This window comes from Rhinatrema bivittatum, chromosome 9 (assembly GCF_901001135.1).
Source record: "Rhinatrema bivittatum chromosome 9, aRhiBiv1.1, whole genome shotgun sequence".
Lineage (NCBI taxonomy): Eukaryota > Metazoa > Chordata > Amphibia > Gymnophiona > Rhinatrematidae > Rhinatrema > Rhinatrema bivittatum.
In genome coordinates, this window is record NC_042623.1 from 185,527 (window position 1) to 203,811 (window position 18,285).

Genomic DNA, 18,285 nt, shown 5'->3' on the forward strand with positions numbered 1-18,285 from the left:
ATATGGGGATTCACCGTTTCAAGGTAAGCCATGTTTCCTTACATAGTGCATCCACTCTGCCGGGTGTCGACGCCTTCCGATTGAGAACACTGGCGGTCTCCAGCTACTATCAATCGGTCAGGTTAATCATATTCAGTTAATCAATTGGTTAGTCACACATATATCCATACAGCTTTGCAAGGAAGATTACTGAGCGTCTGCACTTCCTGCAGGGGTATATGTTCCACGTGCTGATGTCAGATCCGTCTCCAACTGCTAGCATGAGCACACTATACCCATTTGTAATGAGTCCATCTGCCTACACTAAGGAAAACGAGATTATCAGGTAAGTAATCTCACCATTAAAGATGATGCATCGCCACCACCTGTTTCTGACTCTGTAGTTTTGGAGGTGAGGGAAGGGGAGGCAGAGTCATGCCAGAGAAAATGGCGACACCCAAGAGCAGCAGTGCGACAGCAGACTCGACTTAGCGTTGACAATGTAGCGCAGGCACTGTTTGCTTCTGATTCCGATGAAGAATCATCTTGTGTGGGATTCTCATCATCAGAAATGTAAGAAGTAATAGCTGACGAAGGTTTAGGAGGATTTGTTAGTCATGTCTTAGCCTCCACTTCAGTACTGCAGGGGAGAGATGAAACTGATGATGATGAGGAGGAGGAAGAGCAGTCAGCACAGAGTGTGATTGATGCCCCTGGCATTGCTTCTCAGGGTGCACCCACTACTTCAGCTCCAGTGTCAGCATCCACCCCGAAGGCTATAGAGAAGGCATCACGAAAGACATCTGCGATCTGGAACCACTTTAAAGTGACGGAGGACCCGCGTTTTGCTCTGTGTAATTACTGTGGCAGGGCTATTAGCAGAGGCAAGCAAATGGGACATCTATCTAATTTTGGCATGACGCATCATATGAAGAGACAACACTCAACAACAGTACTGCTATCTGGGATGGTGGCAGTACCAGTCAGGGGACCCCTTTTTCCAGGCAGCGTAAAGTGGTTGAAAAGGAGCAGAGTCACCCCACGCCCTCAGCCCCTTCTAGGAGTCAGGTGGCAGGCCAGCAGCCCCCTGCCATGTGGCAGAAGAGACAACCCACCATGGAGGAAATGGGGTGGTGTGCGGTAACGCCTTCCTGGGGTAGGAGGCAGGCAGCCTCAAAAGTTGTAACCAGGAACATTGGGGAAATGATTGCCCTTGATGACCAGCCCTTGCAGATAGTGGAGAATGTGGGTTTCAAGCATTTTCTGAAGGTCATAGTTCCAAATTACAAAGTCCCCTCCAGAACCACATTTAGCAGAAAGGTCATCCCCAGCCTGTAGAAGTAGTGTCGCAGTCTCATCCAAGCGCTGGTAGCTAAGGCACAAGGGAATGTGCATTTCACCTGCGATATCTGGACCGCCATGAATGCTGCACACTCTTACCTCTCCCTGACAGCACACTGGTGGGACCTGGCTGAGGCACGGGCAAGCAGCAGCTCTATTAGTGAACGAGCATCAGGGTGGAGATGGGCTTTACTGCACACCCACCTGATGGATGAGGCCAATACCTCAGCCAATATTCTAGCAAGCATCAGACAGATGCTGGCGGGCTGGCAACTATACCAGCGAGACAGGAGTCCTCAGGTAGGGTTCTTTGTCACAGACAATGATGAAAACATGGTAAAGGCAATATCTGGGCGCTTTCAGAACATCCGATGTTTTGCACACACTCTGCACCTGGTAGTGAAGTCAGCTCTGGGGTTGGAGTCCAATTACCAAGAGAATGAATATCTGCATACGTTAGTACACAAGTGCAGGAATATAGCAGCGCACTTCCACAGAAGTGTGAAGGCGGGGCAGGTTCTCAGACAGATTTGGAGATGCCAGACAAGCGTCTTGTTCAAGACATTGCCACCCGGTGGAATTCCACCTTTATGATGCTGCAGAGGTTATTGGAGCTGCAAACCCCCCTTCATGAACTTTCTGGTTCAATGGACATAGGTGTGCAGAATCCCCTAGGGCATCATGATTGGTTAGTCACGAGTCAGCTCGTAAAAATTCTGCAGCCCTTCAAAGATGTGACGGAGGAGCTGAGTTCCAGATGTGCCACCTTGGCTGACATCATCCCTATAGTTAATTTTCTGGAGGAAAGTTTGGAGGGCTTTAAACAGGAAGAGGAAATGACAGCTGAGGTGCTGCATTGTATGGACATTTTGCAGGAGCAGGTGCAAGAGAGATTAGGGCCTTTCACAGAAGAGCACACATACAATCTCGCCACAGTCTGTGATCCCCTTGTGAAAGGGAAACTCGCCCTACAGTTAAATTGTCTCTCATTTGTGAAGGAACTGCTGTTAGCAAAAGTCCGTGATCAGGAGCGCCGTAGGCAGAGACAGATTAGGCATGAGGCAGAAGAGGAAACAGCGACGGGCACTTCAGAGAGTTGTGCTAGCCCAAGCATGAGCAGCACTCTGTCAGCGACAGCTAGTACCTCCTCCTCCTCCTCCACTTCAGTACGCCAAAGGCATGTTGCCCATAAAGATTAATCTTTTGTGCTACTGGCTAGAGAGAAAGCAACTGGCATGAGTGACTCTCAGCCCACCCAAGCAAAGGAGACACCAGCACAACTATCAGTGACATGGAACCTCAACCTGGTCCTAGATTTCCTAGCAGGAACCTCCTTCAGACCTCTCAGCGGCCTGTCTCTCCAACTGTTAATATTGAAGACAGCCTTCCTGCTGAAAGTCTGTTCGGTCCGTCGTATATCCGAGCTATAAGTACTGTCCTGCCGAGAGCCATTCCTCAGACTCACCATGGGAACCATCCAGTTATGCACAGTTCTGTTGTTCCTCCCCAAAGTGGTGTCTCACTTCCATCTCATCCTAACCATCTCGTTACCATCGCCAGATGAGCATAAGAATTCGGAAGAGGCTCGAAGTCTACGCCATCTCAACGTCGGTAGACTCCTAGTCCGATACCTGGAAAGATCAGAATCCATACGAAAGACAGACCATCTGTTCGTCCTTCACAGCGGGAAGAAGCAAGGGGAAGTGGCCTCGCAAGCAACCATATCCTGCTGGATCAAAGAAGTCATCAAGGCAGCCTATGTAGAAGCAGGCAAGCCACCACCTTTACAAGTCAAGGCCCATTCTACTAGAGCCCAGCAGTGTCCTGGGCGGAAACCAAGATGCTGTCACCCGCCGAGATCTGCAGGGCGGCGACATGGTCCTCCATCCACACCTTCTCCAGGTTTTACCGCCTGGATATTCAGGCTCAGGGGGACACAGCATTTGCAAGGGCAGTACTAAGTGGGTCATGGGCAGACTCCCTCCTGTTTCGGGAGTAGCTTTTATACATCCCGTTGGTCTTGAGTCCATCTGCTACACGCTAGGAAATGGAGAAATTACTTACCTGATAATTTGGTTTTCCTTAGTGTAGACAGATGGACTCTGCATCCCATGCACGGCTGCCGTTACTCATGGAATTATCGGGGGACATTCCTGGGAGCGAGTGATTCAAGGGTAAGCCATGCTTTGCTTCAGCTAGGACACCCATACTACCGGGTGTCGACGTTTCTCGGTTGAGGGCGCTGGCGGTCTCCAGCTATAACCACTTCAACCGGTTCAAATTAATTAAGCTAACCAAGTTATAAAGTTAATCAAATTATTCAAATTATTCAGTCATACATATATCCACAATGCTTTTTGAGGAGAATACTGAAGAGCTGCACTTCCTGCAGGGATATATGTACTGGGGCTGACGTCAGATTGAAATCTGATCCGTCTCCAACTGCTATCAGGAGTACACTATACCCATTGGTCCTGAGTCCATCTGTCTACACTAAGGAAAACGAAATTATCAGGTAAGTAATTTCTCCGCTCTGCCTGCCCCTGGGGACCTGCACATGGAACAGGAAGCATTTCAGAGAATGCCACCCTGGAGGTTCTGGATTTCAGCTTTCTACCTAAAATCCTAAACTTGGCTTCCTGAACCTCTCTCTCAAACTTTCCTATGTCGTTGGTGCCCACATGTACCAGGACACCCAGCTCTTCCCCAGCACTGTCTATTATGCTATCTAGATGACGCGTGAGGTCTGCCACCTTCGCACCAGATAGACAAGTTATCAGGTGGTCGTCATGCCCACCAGCCATCCTGCTATCTACATTTCTAATAACTGAATCACCAACTTTGATGGCCGGCCTAACCCTTCCCTCCTGGGTAGTAGCCCTGGGAGACTTGTCCATATTTCTCTGTCCTGACAAATGCTAGTCTAGGAATTACACTAATTTCCCCCTTCCCATCACCATTTCTTCACAGACCTCTTGTCGTCAAGCCCCACAGTCTTAGTATACCCATCTATCATTTTAAATGACCACTAATTCTCTACTATTTTTGATACAAACTTCATAACATGGAAACCACTGGAGGAATTATACTGATTATATGAGAAATTTGTTTTGTCACTATAGGTGTTCTGGCAGGAAATGCTTTTTAGCTAACTAAAATTGTATTCACAAATGCTTTGACTTCTTTGAATCTCTCTTCTTGGCTATAGTGGGGATTGCTGATTCTTCACTTTTAATGTAAGATGTCACACACAAAATTACAAAGTAAAATGTTTCCTAACTATGAAGAAATCTATCTCTTTTTTTTTTTTTCTATTCCATAGTTACTTGAATGACTTGGACAGAATAGCACAAAACAGTTATATCCCAACCCAGCAGGATGTTCTCCGTACTAGAGTTAAAACTACAGGAATTGTCGAAACTCATTTCACATTCAAGGATCTTCACTTTAAGTAAGTATTCAACCAACCTTGTTTGTAAAATGTAGCTTGGTGTTATTTTATTGACCTGGAAAATAGGTGCAGTTAATTCTCAAGTTTTAAGACACTTGTGAATGCAAGTGATTTGATTCCTCTTGAGCCACAATTTAGATAATGCTTGGTTATCTCATAGAAAACTATTAATTTCTCAGGTCTTTTTGAAAATGTCATATCTGAGTAATTTTTAAAACTCATAAGAACTAATGCCTAATATTTCTTTTGAAGGTATTTCTAATTCATTTTTTAATGTGGTAAAACACTATTTCTCCAAAGATAAGCTGGATGGTTGTCCTCACATATGGAATGACATCAGATGGAGCTCAGAATGGGCATCTTTTCCATGAACTCACCAGTTGTTGATCTTCTCTCTTCTGCTGTTCCAGTATGTTTTGTTATCTTCGAGTTAGGAATCATTCATCATTCATCTATCCCAGCTTGAACTTTTGGAAAAGCACCCGTTCGACCCATTGTGTCTGTGAACCCAGGAGTTGCCTTGACCTCTGGTGATGCATTGGCATTGAGAGGGCATTGAATCCCTCAGCATCAAGTGCCATCAAGGACTAAGGTGATACTGTTGTCTGTCTCCTTCCACCTGAAGAAGGTAAAGTGTTCAGCCTCTTTGGTTCTGGCTTTGAGGAGTACTGATATTGAGCGAAGGCCAAGAAAGTTCTGTGTTATAGATTCACGATGCTGGGAACAGGGATATTCTGACAGCAGCTGTGAAATCCCCAAAGCATTCCCTTGGTGAAGAGAACTCATCCTGAGTTCAGTCTCCAAGGGTCTAGGTGTCAACTACTGATGTACCTCTGGTATCCCAGGAAGACTTGGCCTCCCCTTCTGCCTACCAACTTGTGCTAGCATTGGCAATCTACAAAGCAAAGTTGGACAGAGCGATGTGGAGTATCAGTGCACCAGCATTGATAGCATCTGTGTCATTGTAGACAAACGAACAGCTGATATTGGAGTTTTCATAGCTAATCTTCAGCTCTGTACTGTGTGTTCCTGCTGCACCATGGTGATTTCCAGCCCGATGTGGGGAGGGAAAGCTTTCCCACGATACAGGAGTTCTTTGGGGTCTAGGGCCCAACAGAAAAGTCCTCCCCTCTCTGTGGCCTTGTCTGCTACCTAGGCAAGATCCTGGTCCACACCCCTGACCTACCAGTTGGGCTTGTTCTCGAGTATTCCTGTGGATACGGTTATGTATCTGTAGACTTTGATGCAGAATTAACAGGTCTTAAGAACATAAGAACATAAGAAAATGCCATACTGGGTCAGACCAAGGGTCCATCAAGCCCAGTATCCTGCTTCCAACAGTGGCCAATCCAGGCCACAACAACCTGGCAAGTACCCAAAAACTAAGTCTATTCCATGTTACCATTGCTAATGGCAGTGGCTATTCTCTAGGTGAACTTAATAGCAGGTAATGGACTTCTCCTCCAAGAACTTATCCAATCCTTTTTTAAACACAGCTATACTAACTGCACTAACCACATCCTCTGGCAACAAATTCCAGAGTTTAATTGTGCGTTCAGTAAAAAAGAACTTTCTCCGATTAGTTTTAAATGTGCCCCAAGCTAAATTCATGGAGTGCCCCCTAGTCTTTCTACTATCCGAAAGAGTAAATAACCGATTCACATCTACCCGTTCTAGACCTCTCATGATTTTAAACACCTCTATCATATCCCCCCTCAGTCGTCTCTTCTCCAAGCTGAAAAGTCCTAACCTCTTTAGTCTTTCCTCATAGGGGAGTTGTTCCATTCCCCTTATCATTTTGGTAGCCCTTCTCTGTACCTTCTCCATCGCAATTATATCTTTTTTGAGATGCGGCGACCAGAATTGTACACAGTATTCAAGGTGCGGTCTCACCATGGAGCGATACAGAGGCATTATGACATTTTCCGTTTTATTCACCATTCCCTTTCTAATAATCCCCAACATTCTGTTTGCTTTTTTGACTGCCGCAGCACACTGAACTGACTATTTCAATGTGTTATCCACTATGACACCTAGATCTCTTTCTTGGGTTGTAGCACCTAATATGGATCCCAACATTGTGTAATTATAGCATGGGTTATTTTTCCCTATATGCATCACCTTGCACTTATCCACATTAAATTTCATCTGCCATTTGGATGCCCAATTTTCCAGTCTCACAAGGTCTTCCTGCAATTTATCACAATCTGCTTGTGATTTAACTACTCTGAACAATTTTGTGTCATCTGCAAATTTGATTATCTCACTCGTCGTATTTCTTTCCAGATCATTTATAAATATATTGAAAAGTAAGGGTCCCAATACAGATCCCTGAGGCACTCCACTGTCCACTCCCTTCCACTGAGAAAATTGCCCATTTAAATCCTACTCTCTGTTTTCTGTCTTTTAGCCAGTTTGCAATCCACGAAGGACATCGCCACCTATCCCATGACTTTTTTACTTTTCCTGGAAGCCTCTCATGAGGAACTTTGTCAAACGCCTTCTGAAAATCCAAGTATACTATATCTACCGGTTCACCTTTATCCACATGTTTATTAACTCCTTCAAAAAAGTGAAGCAGATTGTGAGGCAAGACTTGCCCTGGGTAAAGCCATGCTGACTTTGTTCCATTAAACCATGTCTTTCTAAATGTTCTGTGATTTTGATGTTTAGAACACTTTCCACTATTTTTCCTGGTACTGAAGTCAGGCTAACCGGTCTGTAGTTTCCCGGATCGCCCCTGGAGCCCTTTTTAAATATTGGGGTTACATTTGCTATCCTCCAGTCTTCAGGTACAATGGATGATTTTAATGATAAGTTACAAATTTTTACTAATAGGTCTGAAATTTCATTTTTTAGTTCCTTCAGAACTCTGGGGTGTATACCATCTGGTGCGGGTGATTTACTACTCTTCAGTTTGTCAATCAGGCCTCTTCTCTCTGACTCATCTCTTCCACAGGAAAGGAGAAGGTCTTTGTTTAAGACCTCTCCTTCGCTAGTTTTGTTCAGAGAATGGAGTCCATTTCCTTTACTATGCAGAAGGAGGATGAGTCCAGAAACAAGATATTGAACAGCCTCCTATTTGTGGAGCCTCCTAAAGAAATTTAGCAATCCCAGTTCACAAGATCCTTCAGGAGGTACAGATGAGAATGTGGAAGAATGCCCTTTCTGTGGCTTTCATCAACAAGAAAATGGATGCAATATATTGGGTCCAAAAGGCTTTAGGATTTGAAAAGCATAAGTCTTTGGTAATTAAATCCATTCTTAAGTTAGCCAAAAAGTCCAGGATCTATTACTCTGTGCCCCCGGGAAAATAACTACCCACAAACTTGGATACTCTTGGGAGAAAAAGTGCTTCAGAGAGCTATGTTCAAGGCACACATAGCATTCTACTAGCTCTTTATGGGCCAGTATTTATGGAACACTCTGAAGATAAAGGGAGCCACTCTGCTGCTCCCCTTTAAGATCAGAGTGATGAATTCCAGTCAGTGGTGGATAAAGGTGTGGAGTGTGGAAAACACATGGTCATATCGACCTTAGATGTTTTTGAGATAGCATCAAGAGTCGCTGGGCAGCATTGTCTTCACATGAGTTTATTTTGTGCATAGCGTGACAGGAATGAACCTTATTCATAAACCAAGGTACGTTGGGAATGATTTCAATCTGTCAAATTTTATTGCTAATACTCTCTGCAGTGGGGATTGGCATGCTGACCTGATGTCCAGGAAAGACTGACTGAAGGGCCTTGCAGTGGAAAGAATCTTTGGTGTTAAGGTCAAGGAAGCCATAGCTCAAATCAAAGACTTTGTACTAATGCCAAAACCTGTACTTCATTTACATTTGTTATTTCAATTTTTAAAATGTGATTTTTATAATTTTAATATTTTTATTATTTTTACATTTTTATGAGATACCACATCAGCAAGCCTGTCGGCGTGTCTCAATAGGAAATGTAAAGACCGCCTGGACTTATCAATCATTTGCGGTATTGTTTGGTATAAAAATACCTCCCCACTTGCAACAGCAATATCTTAGTATCCTCAACAAGGGGGTATCCATATATTTCAACAAATATAAGGGTATTTTTTCAAGATCTTAGTTGCTCAATGTTTCAAAAACTCGACAATCCGATTTCATAAAGCTGGCTAGACAACGGCCGGAGTTTTGCGTCTCACGCTTCATCAGGCACCTCTGTTATCTTCTTTCATCAACATGTTATCAGATATTTATACCCTTCAAATTCATCTCATGTTCCATTCCTTAAACAATTGGAATGATGGGATGATGTCATAGACCAGTGGTTCTCAACCTTTTTCCCATTGTGACACACCAGACAGGCCACGCTCACATGTGTGACACACTGCTCATTACAATTCACGGCAGAAATAAAAAGTAAAAGTCCGGTAATTATTTTTGTTTAAAATGACACAAGGAAAAGATACATATTCTGTCTGAACAGAAATTGCATAAAAATAGTAAACATCCCACACCAAAACAGCACCAATTTCCAGCACCTTACCTAAGAAAAGGCAACAATGAAATATTACACCAGGCCTTAAGACACCAACACATCTCCTATTAGGAAAAACGGACCAAGTCGGCTGCTATAGAGCCCTACACAGAAACTACTTGCCAGCAGAAAACCTCACCTGAGTCACATGTGCTGACCCTCACCTAACAAAGAATAAAGAAACCAAAATGCATAACTAGAAGCATGCAGAAAAAATTGAATTGGAAACTGCAACAAGCCAGAGTCTCTGCATGCAGTGTAATAAAGGAAATAAGAAATGTCACCCCATCCTTATAAAACAATCAAGAATATAAAATCAGTAGCAGTAAAACCATACTAACAAAAGAACAGATTATTTCAAACAGCTGATGAGTGGAATATCCAATAATTAAAAACTCATATCAAACATTTCTAGATACCAATAAAATATTTCAAAATAGCAGACACAAAGACCCAGTAATGAAAAATAAGGATACAAAAAAGATTTTGCTCTGCATACCTGGAAACGTTTGATATCCAGGTGTCATGAGATTGTTCTGAATTAGCAGGAGGAGGGGGTGGTTTGCTTGGAACTTTCTCCTCTCTCTGTCACATACCAGCGCTCTCTCTCACACTAGCTCTCAATTACACACCTATACACAAATGCTGTCAGTCACTCACATATACACATGCTTTTTCTCTCACTTATATAGGCTCTTAATTACACATTTACACACATGCTGTCTATCTTTTCACGCTTACACACACAGGCTTTCAATCACACACATATATGCTGTCTTTTTCTCTCACACACTCTCATTCACATGCTTACAAACATGCTCTTTCATTTACACACAGGCTCTCAATCACATACTGACATGCTCTCTCACCTAAACCAGCTCTCAATCACACACAGACATACATGTTCTCTCTCTTACTTATACACACATGCTCTTAATCATACATACACATGATCTCTCTCATACACAAAGATTCTCAATCATACACACATACTCTTTCATCCAAACAGGTTTTCAATCACAAACTTACACTTTCCTAGCATGTAGCAAATGGACTCAGGACCAATGAGTATAGTGTACTCCTGTTAGCAGTTAGAGACGGATCAGGTTTCAATCTGACGTCAGCCCCTAGTACATATACCCCTGCAGGAAGTGCAGTTCTTCAGTATTTTCCGTCTCCATAGCAGTTAGGGAATATCTGCACGCTCTCAGAGCGTTAGACCAAAATTAAAGAACAAAACCCGAAATTTTAAAGAAGAAACCTACCTGAAGACGAGCCCCGCACTCCTGCGGTGATACCCTCGGGTCCCTTCCCCAGTTGAGTTTCCCAAGGCGATTTCCGTGGTCCCTCTGAGGTGAGCCTCGGTTCGGTGGCCGATTCGCGGCAGGGACCTAGCCCCTGAATCCTCGGGCGCGGCGTAGAGGCAGCCTCGGTCCGGCGGCCGATTCGCAGCGAGGACTTAGCCCCTGATCCCAGGCGCGGCTGAGAGGCAGCAGGTGCACCCCCTCGAGCACGGCGGTGAAGGTATTTGCCCTCTCCCCCCGCAGCCGGAGACCGCCCGGAGCGAAACTGGGAAGCGCTGAAGACAAGGTAAGGTCAGTTGGACAAGGTCAGTTGGACCGTTAGATGATCGAGGGGTTAAAGGGGTACTTAGAGAAGATAAGGCCATCGCGGAAAGATTAAATGATTTCTTTGCTTCGGTGTTTACTGAAGAGGATGTTGGGGAGGTACCCGTGATGGAGAAGGTTTTCATGGGTAATGATTCAGATGGACTGAATCAAATCACGGTGAACCTAGAAGATGTGGTAGGCCTGATTGACAAACTGAAGAGTAGTAAATCACCTGGACCGGATGGTATACACCCCAGAGTTCTGAAGGAACTAAAAAATGAAATTTCAGACCTATTAGTAAAAATTTGTAACTTATCATTAAAATCATCCATTGTACCTGAAGACTGGAGGATAGCAAATGTAACCCCAATATTTAAAAAGGGCTGCAGGGGCGATCCGGGAAACTACAGACCGGTTAGCCTGACTTCAGTGCCAGGAAAAATAGTGGAAAGTGTTCTAAACATCAAAATCACAGAACATATAGAAAGACATGGTTTAATTTATTTATTTATTTATAATCTTTTTATATACCGACGAACGTTGGGAACATCTCATCGGTTCACAGTAAACGAAATGCAGCAAACGAGCTTTACAGAGAACAATGAACAATCATTAAAAGGAAAACTAACTTAAAAGAGAACAAGCAAAAATATGGACATTATTTTAGAGAGAACTATAAACAATCAAGAGAGGGGCAAAAACGAGGTAGGGAAAGGGGGGCTGGTATCTTTACAGAGATCTTTAATGGAACAAAGTCAGCATGGCTTTACCCAGGGCAAGTCTTGCCTCACAAATCTGCTTCACTTTTTTGAAGGAGTTAATAAGCATGTGGATAAAGGTGAAACTGTAGATATAGTATACTTGGATTTTCAGAAGGCGTTTGACAAAGTTCCTCATGAGAGGCTTCTAGGAAAAGTAAAAAGTCATGGGATAGGTGGCGATGTCCTTTCGTGGATTGCAAACTGGCTAAAAGACAGGAAACAGAGAGTAGGATTAAATGGGCAATTTTCTCAGTGGAAGGGAGTGGACAGTGTAGTGCCTCAGGGATCTGTATTGGGACCCTTACTTTTCAATATATTTATAAATGATCTGGAAAGAAATACGACGAGTGAGATAATCAAATTTGCAGATGACACAAAATTGTTCAGAGTAGTTACATCACAAGCAGATTGTGATAAATTGCAGGAAGACCTTGTGAGACTGGAAAATTGGGCATCCAAATGGCAGATGAAATTTAATGTGGATAAGTGCAAGGTGATGCATATAGGGAAAAATAACCCATGCTATAATTACACAATGTTGGGTTCCATGTTAGGTGCTACAACCCAAGAAAGAGATCTAGGTGTCATAGTGGATAACACATTGAAATCGTCGGTACAGTGTGCTGCGGCAGTCAAAAAAGCAAACAGAATGTTGGGAATTATTAGAAAGGGAATGGTGAATAAAACGGAAAATGTCATAATGCCTCTGTATCGCTCCATGGTGAGACCGCACCTTGAATACTGTGTACAATTCTGGTCGCCGCATCTCAAAGATATAATTGCGATGGAGAAGGTACAGAGAAGGGCTACCAAAATGATAAGGGGAATGGAACAACTCCCCTATGAGGAAAGACTAAAGAGGTTAGGACTTTTCAGCTTGGAGAAGAGACGACTGAGGGGGGGGATATGATAGAGGTGTTTAAAATCATGAGAGGTCTAGAACGGGTAGATGTGAATTGGTTATTTAATCTTTCGGATAATAGAAAGACTAGTGGGCACTCCATGAAGTTAGCATGGGGCGCATTTAAAACTAATCGGAGAAAGTTCTTTTTTACTCAACACACAATTAAACTCTGGAATTTGTTGCCAGAGGATGTGGTTAGTGCAGTTTAGTATAGCTGTGTTTAAAAAAGGATTGGATAAGTTCTTGGAGGAGAAGTCCATTACCTGCTATTAAATTCACTTAGAGAATAGCCACTGCCATTAGCAATGGTTACATGGAATAGACTTAGTTTTTGGGTACTTGCCAGGTTCTTATGGCCTGAATTGGCCACTGTTGGAAACAGGATGCTGGGCTTGATGCTCTGACCCAGTATGGGCATTTTCTTATGTTAAGGTGGAAATCTTCTACTTTAAGCCGGTCTCCGAAGATCGAGGAGGAGCACAGGTCGGCGATCGGAACCTATGCCACTGGGTTGATCCGCCCTAGCAGGGCTAGGCCCCCGGCTGTTCCAGGGTCTCCCCACGTGGAGACCCTCCGAGGAGGTCGCCATATTGCCCGCATGCTCGCCGTCGCCATCTTGGCCCTGTTCGCTGCGCCGCCCGCTGTCCGTTCCGAGCGCACAAATTAAGCTAAGCGCACAAAATTACTTGTGCGCATAATCTTAGGCGCACATAAAACCTTACGTGCATAAGTTACGCGCGCGCGCATCTATGGCTAGGCGCACATCTGTGCGCACATATCAGACGCCATGGAGCGCATAAGAGCTTATGCATCCACAGAAATGGCACCTCCAGAAACAGGAATAAAAGCTCAAGGCCTCTACCCAGCATGCCACATCAGAGCCGCTCAGAGCGAGGAAGCCGATGCGCTTATGCGCACACTGTGAGGAGGCCCTGGGAGATTCAGGTCAGGGCCAGCCCCACCCAGGGCCCAGTTCTAGCTCCTCAGGGGGCACCCCGGACCTAGCAGGCCCCAGTGAATCCAGCCCACAGACGGGGACCCCCAGGGAACCGGCACCCCTCAACGTAGACCCAGCTTCGATCTCTTGGGTGGAGTTTAAGGGGATTCACGCCTTTGTCAAAATGCAAACTGAACCCCGGGTGGAACAGCCATATGCGCCACCAGAAGACCCTCATGCCCCAGGACCCTCGAGGCCTAGGCACAGGCTCCCACCACCCAGAAGCCCCACCTATGGGGACACGGATTTCTCCGAAGAGGAAGTCGAGCCCCTTGAGGAGGGGGAACTCCCCTCGGGGACGGAGCCACACCGAACCATGAGACGCTTCTTCACAAAGGATGAGCTTCCGGACCTTGTATCCCAATGCCTATCAGAGCTCGCTATCCCGGGCCAAGGCACGTCAGGGAAACCTAGAATGAACCCCCGCTGGAGGGCCTTCGACAGACGACTCGCCATTTTCCTCTCTTACAGGCGGCACAACAGCTAATTGACCTGGAATGGAATGCTCCGGAGTCCTCATTCAAAGGAGGTCGAGCCTTGTCGGCCATGTACCCCCTGGACCCAGCGATCAAGGAACTTCTGGCGTGCCCTAGAGTGGACGCCATAATCTGCGCGGTCGCTAAGTGCACTACCATCCCAGTGGAGGGAGGAATGGCGCTCAAGGATGCACACGACCGATGCCTGGCAGCCATGTCCCTGCAGATTGCGGCCTGCTGCACCGTGGTGACACATTCCTGTATATCTCAAGCCAGGAACAACACCCCGGGAGAAGACATGGAATCAGCACTATCATTCCTCACTGACACGGCTTCCGATCTAGTGCGCACAGCAGCCAGAGGAGTGTCGTCCACAGTGGCAGCCAGGAGACAACTATGGCTTCGAAATTGGTCGGCTGACGCCTCCTCCAAGACACGCCTCACGAGACTGCCCTTCAAAGGATCCCTTCTCTTTGGCAGCGAACTAGAAAAACTGGCCAACAAATGGGGCGACTCCCCATTACCTCGCCTGCCGGAAGACAAGACGAAGAGAAACCAGCGTCCCTTCCCCCGGTCCTCCAGAGGCAGAAGCTCACAGCGCTTCAAACCCTTACAAGAGCAACTATCAAGCGCCCCTCCCTACGGGCAGGAACCAGTCCTTTCGGAACAAGCACAGCAAGAGGGGAACCAGCTCTGGTCCAGGCCCCAGCCGCACCCCACAATGAGATTCAGCCGACCCATCCAAGGGAAGAAGCCATAGGGGGCAGGCTAACCCTATTCTACCGCAGGTGGGTCGAGATAACTTCGGACAAGTGGGTCCTAGCCATCATCCGAGAGGGGTACTACCTGGACTTCTTTCGTACCCCTCCGGACAAGTTCGTGGAATTTCCCTGCCACGACCCCCGTAAGAGGGCGGCAGTGGAAGCTACACTGACCAGACTTCTGGCTCTCGAGGCCATAACCCCGGTACCTCATCAACTGCTCACTATCTACTGGTTCTGTCCCTGACACTCTCAAACAAGCAGTGGTTAAACCCCTCCTTAAGAAGCCATCCCTTGATCCAAAAGACCCCGCAAACTTTCGCCCTATTTCTAACCTTCCTTTCATTGCTAAGATAATGGAAAGAGTTGTTAATTCGCAACTCATGGACTATTTAGAAAACTATGACATTCTGCATGCTTCACAATTCGGTTTCAGAAAACATCTCAACACTGAGACCCTTCTGCTCACTCTGACAGACCACATCCTTATAGGAATGGACAAGGGTAGCAGCTACCTCCTCGCCCTCCTTGACATTTCCGCAGCTTTCGATACCATATGTCACAACCACCCTTCTAGACCGCTTAGAAACCATTGGCATTGCGGGCCTAGTGATTGCATGGCTTAAGTCTTACTTATCGAACAGAAAATTCTCTGTTAAAATTGGCAACGCTATCTCTGCCTCCCACCCCCTTCAACATGGTGTACCACAAGGTTCCTCCCTCTCATCTACCCTCTTTAATATCTATCTCACCCCTTTATGCCATCTCTTAGCCGAGCTCAAACTCAAATTTTACCTATATGCAGACGACATTCAAATCGTTATCCCCATCCACACTTCCATCACTGATGCCCTGGAGCACTGGGAATCCTGCCTGGTGCCCATAAATGCTCTGCTCAGGAACCTCCATCTTGCTCTGAACACAAACAAGACTGAACTCCTCCTTATTTCCCCCCATCCTCATTCTAATACACCCCTACTTCACGACCCTACTAAACCCATCCTACTCCCTAACTCTACCTACAAACACAGTATAAATCAATCCTCTGTAAGAGATCTAGGAGTCCTCCTGGATCCTCAATTGAACATGAAAAAATATGTGAGCTCCATTCTCAAAGATGGTTTCTATAAGCTTAGGGGTAGATTTTCAGACCGCGCGAATAGGCGTACTTTTGCTGGCGCATGAGGCGCAAGCAAAAGTACGCGGGATGTTAGTAGATACGCGCGTAGCCGCTAAAATCCTGGATCGGCGCGCGCAAGGCTATCGATTCTGTATAGCCGGCGCGCGCCGAGCCGCGCAGCCTACCCCCTTTCCCTCCGAGGCCGCTCCGATTTCGGAGCGGCCTCGGAGGGAATCCTCTAACGCCCTCCCTTCCTTCCTTCCTCTACCTAACCCACCCGCCCGGCCCTGTCTAAACCCCCTCCTTATCTTTGTTGGGGGATTTACGCCTCCCGGAGGGAGGCGTAAATCCCCGCGCGCCAGCGGGCCGCTAGCGCGCCGGGACGCAACCTGGGGGTGGGTCCGGAGGGCGCGGACACGCCCCCGGGCCCGCCCCAAAACGCTGCCGACGCCCCCAAAACGCCGCGCGGCTCGGGCCCGGCCCCCGACACGCCCCCCTCGGAAAACCCCGGGACTTACGCGAGTCCCGGGGTCTGCGCGCGCCGGTAGGCCTATTGAACATAGGCGCACCGGCGCGCAGGGCCCTGCTCGCCTAAATCCGCCCGGATTTAGGCGAGCAGGGCTCTGAAAATCCGCCCCTCAATGTCTTAAAAAAACTTAAGCCCCTGCTTTACTCTCAAGACCTTCGCACTGTGATTCAAACCACCCTCCTATCCAAACTTGACTATTGCAATTCCCTCTTTCTTGGACTCCCCTATGCGACTACAAAACCGCTCCAAATGTTGCAAAATGCAACTGCCAGAATCATAACTAACACTCGTAAAACGGACCATATCACTCCTATTCTGAAAGACCTGCACTGGCTCCCCATACCATTCAGAATAATCTATAAAACACTAACCGCGATACACAAATCCATTCACTCTCATAATTCTCTGTGGCTGGATATACCTTTTAGTGCTGTGCAACAGAGCCGCCCTACAAGAACAGTTCACAAAGGAACCCTTCATATCCCTTTTCTGAAAATAGTACACCTCTCTTCCATTAGGGAACGAGTCCTTTCTATCGCCGGCCCCACTCATTGGAACTCCATGCCCATGATACTACGCTTAGAATCTTGCCCGAATAAATTCAAAAAGAAATTAAAAACTTGGCTGTTTCAACAGGCCTACCCATATTAGTCTCCTTGCTTCCCTGCCTCTGAGCTCTCCTCCTCACTCTCTTTCCCTGAAGCCTTCACCCCCCCCCCCCCCCGCCTTCTCCTCTCATCTTATGCCCCTCCCCCCCTTGTCCCCTCAATGACCCAACCTTCCTTGCCGAGAACTCCGTGCCCTCTCTTTTCTTTTCCCCCTTCTTTAGTTAGTAATCTCTTCATATTATGCCCTTTTCTGTTGTAATTATCATGCTGAATTGTTGTAATTAGTTGTTTCCAATTGGCCTTTTGACTTGTTTATTCTCTCTTTTTTCTCAAACCTTGCTCTCTCGTTGCCACTGTTGGCTTTGTTTTTCCCCTCCCCATCTCCTTGTTCTAATGTATTTTCCGCTCATTTGTTAAAATGTGAACCGGCATGATGTCTCGCACTAATGCCGGTATATAAAAGCTATTCAATAATAAAATAATACCTACACGGGAAATAAATACTGGACATTACTCCATCTACTTTATCGTACCCAAGAAAGAGGGTACATTCAGACCCATCCTGGACCTCAAGTCGGTCAACCGACACCTAAGGATCCCACGCTTCCGCATGGAAACCCTACGATCAGTCATATGTGCAATACAACCAGGAGAGTTCCTCACATCCCTGGACTTGTCGGAGGCCTACCTACACATCCCAATTCATCAGGAACACCAGCGCTACCTACGCTTCAAGGTCCTGAATCATCACTACCAGTTCCGGGCACTACCCTTCGGGTTAGCCACTGTACCCCGGACGTTCACCAAGGTAATAGTAGTGGTGGTGGCAACACTCAGGAAGGAAGGAATCCTCGTTCATCCCTACCTGGACAATTGGCTGATCAGAGCAAAATCACCGGAGGAAAGCCACCAAGCAACCAGCAGAGTCATAACCATACTGGAAAGCCTAGGTTGGGTAGTCAACACAAACAAAAGCTCCCTACAGCCCTCGCAGTCGCTGGAATACCTAGGAGTCTGATTCGACACCAAGGAAGACGAGGTCAGCCTGACCCCTGTGAGGAGATCAAAGCTGTGAAACCGGCTCCAGACCTTGCTGAGTGCCTCCCGTCCCACAGCATGGGATTACCTGCAAGTCGTCTGACTAATGGCATCCACACTGGAAGTGGTGCCATGGGTGTGAGCCCACAAGAGGCCCCTGCAACGCTCACTTCTATCACGGTGGAGTCCACGATCCCAGA

The 18,285-nt window shown here is 46.4% G+C and overlaps 1 protein-coding gene across 1 annotated transcript in view; it reads left to right on the plus strand.

The window, feature by feature from the left end:
- Positions 1-18,285, plus strand: part of LOC115098648 (guanine nucleotide-binding protein G(i) subunit alpha-1) — a 235,577-nt gene that overhangs the window by 135,604 nt on the left and 81,688 nt on the right. The window contains exon 6 of the mRNA XM_029615409.1: positions 4,643-4,771. Within this exon, the coding sequence (XP_029471269.1) occupies positions 4,643-4,771 (129 nt within the window). The remainder of the gene's footprint in view (positions 1-4,642; positions 4,772-18,285) is intronic.